General features: G+C 32.3%; 1 protein-coding gene across 1 annotated transcript; it reads left to right on the top strand.

Moving 5' to 3' along the window:
- Nucleotides 1-732: 732 nt before the first annotated feature.
- NTS (neurotensin) lies at nt 733-12,119 on the top strand. Its single transcript, XM_034987287.1, has 4 exons — nt 733-980; nt 3,209-3,270; nt 9,373-9,597; nt 11,773-12,119. Exons 1-4 carry the CDS (start codon nt 908-910, stop codon nt 11,923-11,925), a joined length of 513 nt encoding a protein of 170 aa, XP_034843178.1. The 5' UTR covers nt 733-907; the 3' UTR covers nt 11,926-12,119.
- The last annotated feature ends 628 nt before the right edge of the window (nt 12,120-12,747 follow it).

The raw sequence follows: 12,747 nt of genomic DNA, 5'->3' as shown, positions 1-12,747 counted from the left end.
AATAATATGTATTTCCACATAAATAATTTATAGTTGGATTTCATAAACATGACATTGTTTTTGTAAGACATTTAACCAAAAGTCAGCATACATAATTCAGTCATTTTCCCAGTTACTTAAAATAAAAACTTTTCAATTTGTTAAGAAATAACGTCCTATTCCTTAGAGCTACTAGTCTTTTGTTTTGTTTTGTTTTCTTCCTTTTTTTTTTTTTGCTTAATCCCTATACCTTAACTGATTCTCTGATTATCTTCCACTTTCTTCCTTCTTCTAGTATTCATTATCTAAAACCTGTATTTGTCCCTAAACCACAAAACATTTGCTCACAAGTGTGGGTTATCAGAAAAGAACCCCAACTCTTTAAGACTTCCAAAGCTTAAGAATTATTGATTTCATGCATTCATCCTGGAGACTTTGCTTATATTAGAAGTAACAGAGCTCATGCTTCACAAAATCAAAATGACAACTTCTTGGAGTCAGAAATGAGAGGAAATGGGGAAAGAGAGGCACTGTAAATTTTTTGTTTTTTTCCCAGTGTGCTCTATATGGAATTGCTTTTGAATGATTCCTGTGCGTCAGAAATCCGGAGCAACAGTGGCAATTAGGGTAGATGTCACGCTTTCATCTGAAGTTCAGAAGTGGGGGAGGAGAGTGGGGGGAAAAGGAAAAGGGGAGGAGGAAGTGGAGAGAGGAGAGGAGGGATAGAGATGAAGGAGGGCACATCCAGAAAAGATAATCCTTGTGCTATCATGACATCATCTTTCTGCATGTATATATAGGGAATGGCCAAAGCATCTCTCATAGTTCACTTTCCAAGTCAGCTGAAGGCAAGAGGAAGCGCTAGAGAAAGCCCTCTTCGGTGTGTCTGTGACGTTTATGGACTTGGCTTGCTAGAGGGCTTAAGGAGATGATAGCAGGAATGAAAATCCAGCTGGCATGCATGATACTTCTGGCTTTCAGCTCTTGGAGTCTGTGCTCAGGTAAGCTCAGCTGCATTTCACAGTTCCCTGAGGTGATTTTTTTCTTTTTTTGCACTATACTGCTACTTATGTTAATTCATCCAGGGAGAAGAGTTTTTCCTTTATTCTGGATTTGCTTTTTAGAGATAGAAACTGAATATATTATTTCTCTGTCTTTATGATTACAAGAACTGAAAGATTTCATTTCTCTTTTTAAATCTGCAAGGTAATAAAAGAGATTTCAATGAAACATTTCATGCCCTCCCCTTGGAATGTAGCCACCAGAGTAGAAAAAACTATGGACAACTTATATTAGGCTGGTCAAAATCTGATGAGAAGTGTAGCTGCATTACCTGTCAAAGTGAGAACCCATAGTTAAAACCCATTCCATTGAAAATGCTTTTTCTCAACCTCAGTCATTCTTTTAGGAAGCAGTGGCTTCTCCCTCCCCCAATTATTTTCTTAACTATGTGTGTATGTTAAGATAAAGTGAAAACTGATGTTTAATGAATAAATGAATGAACCATTATTTATTGAAAATCATTTCTAAAAAATATAAAAATATTCCAAGTACTGTTAGATAATACATTTTGTATAGTCTTTCTATGTGACAAATAAGCATACAATTAATTTAATTTTTTGCATGTTGTTTAAGTTCATGCAAAATGTAACTGGAAAATTGGTATAGTTACATTAATGGAAATTATTTACCTATAGAGTGTTTTGCATGTGATAATTAAGAAGCCGTGTATTGCTAAATATCTACCAATAACTTACCTTGAAAATAAGACTTAAATTTAAAAGAGTAACATGTAATGTTATAATATTGCAATATCACATCAAAGTGGGGAAAAAGAGTAGGGGATATATGCAGCAAAAATCATTTAGCCTGTTGTATACCTTTATATTTTAGTAATATGACATTGAAATATTTAATTCAAACTCCTGTTATGATTTTATTTTAATTATGAAATTAAAACTAGCAGAAGACATAAATGTTACCTTGCAAAATTTTTAATTTATTTTAATCATGAGAAAAAGATCTTGAGCTTCTAACTTTGCAAAATTTTTAATGATATAAATACCAAATTTTCTACAATTATGATTTTGTCTATTACATGATGTTAAAGGTATATTTAGAGTATATGAGAAAAATTAGACTATTGATTAAACACTGTGTTTATTAACTCTTGGAGCTTCTTGCTGTGATCAGCCAGAATTTGTAGGGATTTTGATATACATTTTTCATAAATGGCTAAAGGAATTTGCCATTCCCTTGAGAAACAGACTGGCCTTGAACAAATAGGGCAAAAAGAGCTCTGGTGTAACTTAGGTCCTGGATACAATTTAACAAGTGGTTACTCTAAGTGTGACACTTCTTTTCAAAAACAGTGTGTACTGCAAGGAAGATAGTCATTTTAACATCTGCTTTGTTTTATGACAGATCAGTGAGTATGAATTAAGTCATGTAATTATGATGTTCTATAACTTTATTTCTATTACTTACAGTATTTTCTAAAGTTTTCTTCTCTGCAATATATTCACTAGGGGAAACTGGAAAGGATATCCTAATAAAAGTCAGAAGTCTATTTTCAACACAATTACACATGTATTGATGGACAACCCCATTTTGGCTTAACCAATTTGCTTAATAGCCTGTGATAAAATAGCTAAATACACATAATTCTAAATTCTTATTTAAAGTAGAAAAGCAAATCTTTCCAAGTGTTTTGTAAAATAGCATCTCAAGTTCACTAAATCTCAGTGTCTTTCTTTTTCTAAAATGATCAGTAATAATTCCCCTTGGTTTTGAAAAACATTTTGTACACATCTTTTCATTATGTTGTTTTAAAAATATCAGTATGCATATATTCTATATATATAAACTATTGCTGGTAAAAATTAACCAGCATTTTTTATGAAATCTCTACTATATGATATAATCAGTTTTTTTTTTTTTTAATACCGAGATTCAGAGATTAAACAACTCCAATACGTCAATAGCTTTTTTGGTATGTAATCATGTGTTTATTTTCTTAGGAGTGTTTTTATTATTCTAGCTGCCTGTTAGCCCAAAATAAAACCATAATTATTTTTTTCTGAATATTATTTTAAGGATAATAAGTGCATAGAAAAACAATAAGCTTCTAAGACTAAATTTTTTTGAGGTTAATCTAAAATCTGTAGGTTACAATATAATTATTTGATATATGATTATATAGTAAACATGTGGTTTTGATTTCACTCAGATTCAGAAGAGGAAATGAAAGCATTAGAAGCAGATTTATTGACCAATATGCATACATCAAAGGTAACTTTTTCTTTTCTTTAACCAAGGACTGAAGAACATATAAGCTCTCATTATAAACATGGTGTCTTTTTCCTATAGTTAATAACTTCCCGTCAAGACTGAAAAGTTCATCAAGAGGCATTTCCTTTCTCGGGAAACTTTTCCTTGAGTTCAAAGGAGTTAAGGGTGTTGATGCAAAAGGGAACGAAATTATAGTGACTATCAATCAGCATATTGCAGCTTTAATTAGGTAGTCACATATTATTTATGTGGAGATGAAAATGTATTTAAAGGAATCCTGTTTCCATTCGTATCACATCGTGTATGGCAAAAGGTATGCCTCAAGTTAAATCCATTCAGGAAAACGAAGTTGACATTTTGGTTATATTGGGAAGAGTAAAATGGAGTTCTAAATTAAAAATGAAAGTTCATGACAATTTGTGAAATAAATGTGGTAGAAACTAAAGAGCAGTAGACTGCAAACAGAAGCTTGGAGATCTAATCCTCCAACTGTGAATTTATGAACTACTTGATCTTAAGCAAGGGGTTTCGTTAACATCGCTTGCCGTCGTTTCCTTATTTTTTTTTAAAGATTTTATTTATTTATTCATGAGAGACAGAGAGAGAGAGAGAGAGACAGAGGCAGAGGGAGAAGCAGACTCCCTGCGGAGCAGGGAGCCCGATGCGGGACTCGATCCCAGGACTCCAGGATCATGACCTGAGCTGAAGACAATCGCTTAACCAACTGAGCCACCCAGGCGCCCCCGTTTCCTTATTTTTAACGCTGGGGTTGGGGCTAGATTTACATTCTCCCTATAACAGAAGTATCATCTACACTTGTTTATGGTTTTTATGGAACCAAGTGAAATTTTGTATACCCGTACCTGTTATTTCTCTGTTGGTGTCTTGAGAACAAGAGTCCTAGATCCCAACCTGTACCTAGGAATAAAACACAATTAGAAAACACCTGATTACCGAGCTACCACACAGTATTGATTTAGCCAGGGTGAGTCGATCAGTGTGTATCTAAATGCAGGAATAGAAAAAGTGTTCCCAACCGAAAGATGTTTCTCAAAGAAAAATAAATTTTGAGTTGAGGCAGACCCTTGGTACAATTACTATTATAAGCACTGAGATATCAATGCAAAGGATTCAACAGATGTTATAGTAAGAAAGTCAGTGCTCAAAACTCCTGTCTAATTTTTGAAGCAATACTCCAACTCAGGTCCTGTCACCTCACGTTTCTCTTCCCTAATTGGATAAGCATGTTCTAGATACAACAATCCCTATTATATTTGTAGAATTATCTTTGATAGTGGGTTTGAAGGGGAAATATCCATTTCTTGTCTGTATTTGAGAATATAAGACATCATTATCTGAAAGCTAACAAAGATATGTCGTCTACTATGATCCTTAAAAGACATTTGGGGAAAATTCGAGTGCATATATTTTTACCATTGCCCAGATCTACAAAAGTTGAATGGATTGAAACCAATTTTTTTCATAATTTGGTAGGCTTCATATCAGGAAAGATCAAATTTAGTTTAGTCATTAAAACTCAATAACCAAATAATAACCTTAAGATAATGGATCCCTTGTTTAATACTCAGTCTGAATAGCAATGGTGACAATTACCTCAACTCACAAATAGGAAGACAAGTAAAGCCAATAGTCTATGTTTAAAAATGGGGCAGATTGGAATGCCTTAGCTTCTCAGTAGAGATTTTACTCCTATAATTCTAAGTTTACATTGATACATAAAACTCCTAAATAATCTCTAAAATGTAGTATAGTTTGGGAAGTGTTAGTTACTTTGTGAAAGCGTGGAAGTAGAATTATGATTCCTTCTCTAGAGTTACAAGGGAAAAACAATTCCAGTTTATGGAGTGGTTTAGTTTTTCTCTTAAAAGAAATACATAAAAATATCGGCACAATAATTTTTTTCTTTTATTTAGTCTTGGAATATGTCTCGAAAACGCATCATGGAAAAAAAACGGAATCGCATTGTCTCCTTTTAATTGAGAAAAGTAAAATACAGTCTATAATGAGAAAGCACCCAGAAGCATCATTATTTCAGTTTTGCTGCTAGGATGGGAACAGAAAGCTCAATTCATTCCTTATTTTTCACAAAACTACTATCGTTTATTTTTCTTTGACTCAGTTGATTTTTGGTGTGAGTAGAGTTCTATGCAAATGAAAACTCCAAACTTACGATCATTTTAACTAAATTACCACATTTAAAAATTTAAAAGAATAGTATTTGATACTGGTAGAACTCCATTATTAAAAGCTTCAGAAAGCTTCAGGTTTCTTCTTTCCATTTTAAAGGTAAAATATGTGAGCAATTTCAATTTTAAAGTAAAGCTATTTAGACTACTTTGGGAAATGCTAATGGCAAATTTTACTTAAGCAACAGAAGGTCAAGAGAGAGTTCATAGCTTGAAAAAGGGAAGATATTTTTTTCTCACAATACAATTCTCTTTATTACCAGGGCTAGTACTTTCGTATTGTTCTATTAGGAAAGAGAACCTGGTATAGTATATTTTCTTCAGGATCTCAAAAAGCTGCTACAATGTTGTAATTTTCTATGGTCAAACTTAATGCCTAGTATACAGTAAGAGTTTAATAAGTATTTCTGAACTAACAATGGGAATCTAGGATTCATTACTAACCCTCCCATTTTGTATTCAACTACGAAACTTCAGAGCTCCACCACAGATGACTTAAATTATTTTCAATTCAGTGAAATGTTTGAATTCACAATTTGCTGACCTCATCTGAGTTCAATGTACAGGGAGTGAGTATTGGTCATATAGATTAGCTCCCATTTAATTAAGGTAACAAAAGTTCGACCAGAATCTTATTTAGTATTAAAAACTTAAATCAAGTAATGCTAAGTAAGAACCACAAATACTCTTGTTTTCCTTATCTTGCAAACAAGAAGAGATAATATTCTAAATTTCTTATCTATAGGCTTAGGTCTATTATAAACATTTGTATAAAATAATTTGATAATTAAGAATGTTTATTATTAAAGAAAAATTATTCATGATGCCAGCTAAAGGTAGTATGGAAGACTTTAGCCAAGAGGGCTACTGAAATGGGGGTTTTGCAGAGATTGGCTCAATTCCAAATACAACTAGGGCAAGTGTGCATTTATAGCCGAGGCAGAGTGCGGCTCAGTAGATGCAATAAGAGGAAACATTAAGGCTAGAAGAATTCTTGCTAGAAGACACAACAGGATTCTGATATTAAGGACAGAAATGTGTTAAAGTATCTGATATTTGATCAGGTATCTAGGGTGATCAGATATCAAGGGTGAGAGGCATGTACGTGTGTAAATTGACTCAGCATGATTCTTGCTAAAACTGGACTAAGGAGACCAAGGACAGAGCCCAAAGTTGGGACCTCGTCAAGAAGGGGGCTCAGAGGAGCCTGATTCAAAGAAAGAGAGTCTTTGCCATTTTTTGAATGAAATAGTGAAACCTTATACAAAGTGTTCTCAAATGCAAGATTCCTACTTAGACATCCTTTAGTCAGTAGTGCTCTCTCTGCTGGGCTTCCTAGGTATGACAGGGACTAATGGGACCTTAAATAATTACTGAGTCATGTAGTTGACTACTTTAACTGGCAGAAGGAAACCAGATGATTAATTCAGTTTTCTCATCCAAAAAAGTAACCGGATAACACTAGTCCCAACAAATATTTTATGAATAAAGCATTCTGTGGTCAAATTAGTTTGGGAAACATTTGATACTATATTGACACCATTAAAAAGTTACAATGGGGCCCTGGCTGACTCAGTAGGTAGAGCATGCGACTCTTGATCTCGGGATTGTGAGCTTGAGCCCCACGTGGGGTGTAGAGATTACTTAAAAATAATAAAACATTTAAAAATACATAAATAAAATTAAAAGTTACAATGAATATTTGCAAGTTAAAAGCTCTGAGGATACCAAAGTTCAAGAAATCTTTAAATTTTCTTTAAATTCAAGTTTTCCAATTTACTTGACAGTAGAACTCTTGGAAAAACAGTGAGTGCAGAACTGGTGTTCTAAGGAGTACACTCGAGAAAACATTCAATTAGATGATCTATAAAGAGCTTTCAAAATGTAAAAATATGGTATTCCATTAATTGGCATGATATAAGGTGTTGCTGCCAGACAATGGAGTATGTCCTCTCCAAGTTTCCCATAGCAGAAAAGTTTAAGCCATGGCTGGATAACTGTATTCACGGGGTATAGCTGAAAGGATTTCCAAACTGATTAAAACCATCATATATTATATTATTATATATCATAATAATGTTTTCAAGTGAATATCTTTGTACTCAAATATTTGCATGTTCTTCAAATAAAATCTTAATCAAAGAGTGTGCACACTTTGAATTGTAATGCAAAACACCCTTTAAAAAGTTACAACAATCTACACCCAGACTAACAAATATTTAGAAGAGGAAGTGTCTGTCTCCTCATGTTCCTATAACTACACCAAATGAGTATGCCTATTCTTTTGAAAATCTTCTGATCTGGTGGTGACCAAGTTGAACATCTTTCCACATATTTCTTTTTTGAGGAGTGATTCTGACTTGTTCACTCATTTTACTTATCTAAAGTTTAAAATTTTTTAGTTTTTTTTTTAATTGGTGGATTCAACAGTTTCTTTTTGAAGAGCTCTCTCTACCTGTGTTAAGGATATTAACATTCAAAAAAAAAAAAGGATATTAACATTCTGGGGCAGCTTTTACAATATATCTTGCTTCTGATGTTGGTTCAGACTGTTAATTTTCCAGAGATGCTCTACACATTTATGTATTTAAAATTATCCTTTTCATTGTGGATTGCGGTTTGGATATTTGTTTAATAACACCTTTTTGGGTTTATAAAGCAAATTCTATATATTTAGACACTATTTTATTTTTACTCATATTTAACCCATCTGGATACTGTTAAACAATATGTCAAGAAAGTTATAACTAGATCTAAGTCCAGATTTCCTGGTAGCCACTTGTCCCAAGGATTTCAAATGCAAACTTTGCTATATGCTACACATTCATTTGTACTTGGACCAATTTTAGGATATTATTTCCTGTTGGGTTTAATGTTTACTCTTGCTCTATTAATTTACTCCTTTGATTACTGAGCCTTTCAGATACATTTCAACATCTGGTAAAATAAGTTCCTCCTCATTACCTTTTCATTTTTCTAAATATTCTTGGTTATTCTCACATATTCATACTTCCAAATTAACATTATAATTATTTTGCCAAATCCCCACCTCCAAATTCCAGTCTCCCCATGTTTTCCAAATTGGAACTTTGATTCAAAATTGCATTACAGGTGGGGAGTAATTCAGAGAGAATTGACATGTGATTTACTGTTTTTGAATCCTCCCATCATGGTTATGTGGTCATTCCCATCTATGTGTGTGTGTCTTTAGGAAAAATGTATGATTTTCTTCATCTATGCCGTTTGAAATTTTTGTTAATTTTTATTATTTTGCATTTTGGCTCTCCTAAGTCCTCATGTTTCCTCATTGATTGTTATTAGCACATAGGAAAGTTGTTGATGGTAATAGTGATTTTGGATAAGATCTTATTAAAAAATGGTAAGTCTAGAAAATATTATAATTTGCAAATAAATATATTGATCAACTATGATGCTGCCTATGAAAACTATCAAGGTGTGGAATGGATTAGTGATCTTACACTACTGTAATTGTCCAAATCTATTAGTATCATCGTAGTCCATGCTCCATTAGACACTAAGTTGAAGTATACCAAAGAGAATGGTAATTTTAGTGTTTTCATCTGTGATGTATACATATATTTGCATATTTATACTCACTATTATTTCTATTTTTTGCTTTGCTCATTTATGTGTGCTTGTGCGCATGTGTATAACTGTATTACATTTTTAAAAATAGAAATACATATAAAATATAATCAATTTGGTGATATAAAGTTACTAAATAAATCACAGTGTAATTATTAGGCTAGAGTAACAGTTAGGCCCTAAAATGTAATGACTTAGCACAATGGAAATTTATTTCTTATTCATATAATACAAGTTTTAACTACTTTTTTTTTTAAATTTTAAGTACCTATTTTTTTCTATACTTCAGATCAGTAAAGCAAGCGTTTCTTCTTGGAAAATGACCCTGCTAAATGTTTGCAGTTTTGTAAATAACCTGAACAGCCATGCCGAGGAAACAGGAGAGTTTCGTGAAGAGGAGCTTATTACAAGAAGGAAATTTCCCACTGCCTTAGATGGCTTTAGCTTGGAAGCAATGCTGACAATATACCAGCTCCAAAAAATCTGTCACAGCAGGGCCTTTCAACAATGGGAGGTAAAGCAAAAACAAAATACGAATGCAATTATCGATATACTAGTTAACTTTCATTTGTACTGATTTTTTTTTTACCCTGATCATTATCATAACAGGAAGACTTACAAATATTAAAAAAGAATAAACCACGTGTTGATGTTAACATTCCTTCAGATCTTCAAATATTTGGAGCAAAATATTTTTTCTTTAATCTTAAAAGGGGGGTATATCTTAAGGCAGATTTGATCCACATGATTTTATTGTGCTTAAATGGATGGCATATTCAGGCAATTTTTGGTGGTGGCATGCCTACAAAATTTAAGGACTCAAAATGTTTTCTTAGAAACACCAAGTCATGTGTGTTTATAAACAAGCACAAAACACAAAAGGTTCCATTTGTATTTGAATATATTAGGCAAATAAAACTGGAAAAAATATATATATTCCTATTTCAATTGAATACATAGATTTCAGGTCTTTAGCATCTAAACTAGGTCCACCACAGCCAAGACATCCAAAATCCATTATACAAAAAGAACTACACTGAAGTAGGATAAAACAATTGTATTAAATACTAGTGAGTTACCGCCTTTGGTTTTGAAATATTTGTTTGAAGGGGGAAAAGAGAGATGAAAATGCTTTAAAGAAAAAAAATTAAAAATTTCCCAACAAGGGAACCATTTCTTTCGTATTAACCTCTAAGAGAAATTTGCTTAATGTTTTATATTTTGGGTTTACACCAACACTGGAAATCCGAGGGTGCCTTTCCTGCTAATATAGCGATCTCTATAAATGACTATCACAAAGATACCCTGTGGAAAAGAAGAAATGCAAAACAGAATTTCTAGTGTTTATTCTAACTTATAAGCAAAAAGATGTTTTCTAAATGAAAAACCAAAAAAACTAGTTTTAATTTTACTTGGTGGCCTACTCATCCCTTAATTCCGATTCCAGCTAAATAGCTTAGGTCTTTAAAATATTCTTTAAGTCAATAAAACTTGAAAAATGTTAATTTTAACATAGGGAAATGTCAGTTGTGTACTCTTTATGCAGGAATTAAAAACAACAATAACAACAACAACAACAACAACAACTCAATAAACTATGATACACACAAATCAGGCATACATAAAATTAGAACTTTTATTATTTTAAATGTTATGGAGTGATTTAAAAAATGATAATATCATTCAGAACATAATATGCATAATTACAGACTATGTTCACAGAGAAACATAAGATTAAGAAACTAGATTGTTTGACAATACCTGTTTTACCTTCTCTGAAACTGAATGCTGTGGGTTGAAATAAAGTACTTGGTGATACAATTCAATGCACATGCATTATAATTAAAAACTTAGTCTCCTCTTAGTATTTCTTATGACCCCAAAGTTTAGAAGACAATCACAAATACAAATACAATTCTTATCTTGAACATTTGTTTAAAAATTTCACACAAATTAAGTGCAAAATTCTGGGATGAATTCTTAAACATTTTCTGCTAGCTAAAATTTTTTATTCAGAACTGTATGAGAAAAAGGTGTTCAGAACTAATTTTAGAATGTGTCATATTCAATGAGATATTAGGTTAGATTCTACATGGAAATGAACTCCCTTAAGTTATTGAATTTGAACTTGCTTCTAATTATTAGGCACCACAATCTAAAGAGATCTTTACTATTTAAACAGAGCTTTCACATGTGTTAATTTCTACAACTAAGTTAGACAGAACAGGCATTCCTCTCTCTTTGATTAAGAAATGGATCTTTGGAATGGCTTTCAAGTCAAGTCAGTAATTAACCAAACAGAATACAAAATCCTATTGCCTTTTGAGGCCAAACTTGGCTTACTAAATTCAAAATTCTATATTTGCTGTGATTTATGATATATTTTCATAACATTTTCATCTATCATAAACTACAGCCTGAAAAATACTCATAGACTTATTGGGTGTGTTGCATCAGTTGGAGGTATTAGTGTCTGGCCTTGAACAGAGAGTCAGAAAAAACCATGTTCTCATCCTATTTCAGTCAGTTGATAGTCATCTGTCCTTGGACAAAACATTTAATTGCTTTAAACCTCATATAGCTCATCCACATGTGTCTTAATCTGAATAGCAAAAGAGATAAAATGTAGAAAAATACTCTGGAAGATGTCATGCATCTAAGTTTGATTTCTATTCTGCCTATCTTGCAGTTAATTCAGGAAGATGTTCTTGATGCTGGAAATGACAAAAATGAAAAGGAAGAAGTTATAAAGAGAAAAATCCCTTACATTCTGAAACGGCAGCTGTATGAGAATAAACCCAGAAGACCTTACATACTCAAAAGAGGTTCTTACTACTACTGAGAGGATAAATATTTCATTTACATGTGATTGTGATTGATCATCCTTTAATTAAATATCAAATTATATTTGTGTGGTAATGTGACAGAACACAATTATTGTGTCTCTTCTACAGTCATGGTTTATTGGTTGTGGTTTTTCTGCATTAATATAAATTGGACTAAATGTTTTAAAATAAATCTAGATCTTGAGCATGATAATGTGTTGTGTGTAATTGGAATAGATAGTAATTAAGTCACATATAGAATATCTTGTGATTTTGCAGAGCCCTTAATGGGTTATTTAAATAGTCAAAATGTTTGAAATTTAAACCAAATTATAAGGGATTACAACAGAGTCCTATGGCAAAGCCTAGCATAGATATCACTGACTCAAAACAAAGTTATAGTACTTCTTTTATTATTCGATTTTTTTTTTAATTGAGAGAATTACATGTTCTTTTGCAAGACTCACATAAATCTCTCAGATATGGGGAAGGTAATAGTGGTAAGATAGGATCATCTTAAAAGAATGATTAATAAACTATTGTTAATTATGCCTATCTTAATGAATGATCTTCAGCTGAATTTGTCTTTCCATTAAATAAACTTAATGGCTAATAAAAAGCAACACGTTTCTCCACAAATTTACTTCCATTAGAAGAGTTACCCTTTACAGACTTTTTTTCTCACACTTTGATCCAGTAAATGATAGCTTTATTTTTAATTTGACTGAAGAATTTATGTGACTAGTGTTTTTTCTAACTAGAAGAACATTTCTGAGGCAGAAGGAATACTTGAAATAATTCCTCATAAATTTCTTTTAAGACCATACTTACAGTCTCAT

Source organism: Mirounga leonina, unplaced genomic scaffold (assembly GCF_011800145.1).
Source record: "Mirounga leonina isolate KUSES-001 unplaced genomic scaffold, KU_Mleo_1.0 Mir_418, whole genome shotgun sequence".
Lineage (NCBI taxonomy): Eukaryota > Metazoa > Chordata > Mammalia > Carnivora > Phocidae > Mirounga > Mirounga leonina.
Note: the sequence above shows the minus strand (reverse complement) of the source record. Positions and strands in the feature narration are given on the sequence as shown.

Excerpts from the sequence above, each read along its gene's own strand:
- NTS (XM_034987287.1), top strand. The coding sequence starts at position 908 with ATGATAGCAGGAATGAAAATCCAGCTGGCATGCATGATACTTCTGGCT. Across the intron at positions 3,271-9,372 it reads CCAATATGCATACATCAAAG|ATCAGTAAAGCAAGCGTTTC; the intron begins GTAACTTTTTCT and ends TCTATACTTCAG. Across the intron at positions 9,598-11,772 it reads GGGCCTTTCAACAATGGGAG|TTAATTCAGGAAGATGTTCT; the intron begins GTAAAGCAAAAA and ends CCTATCTTGCAG.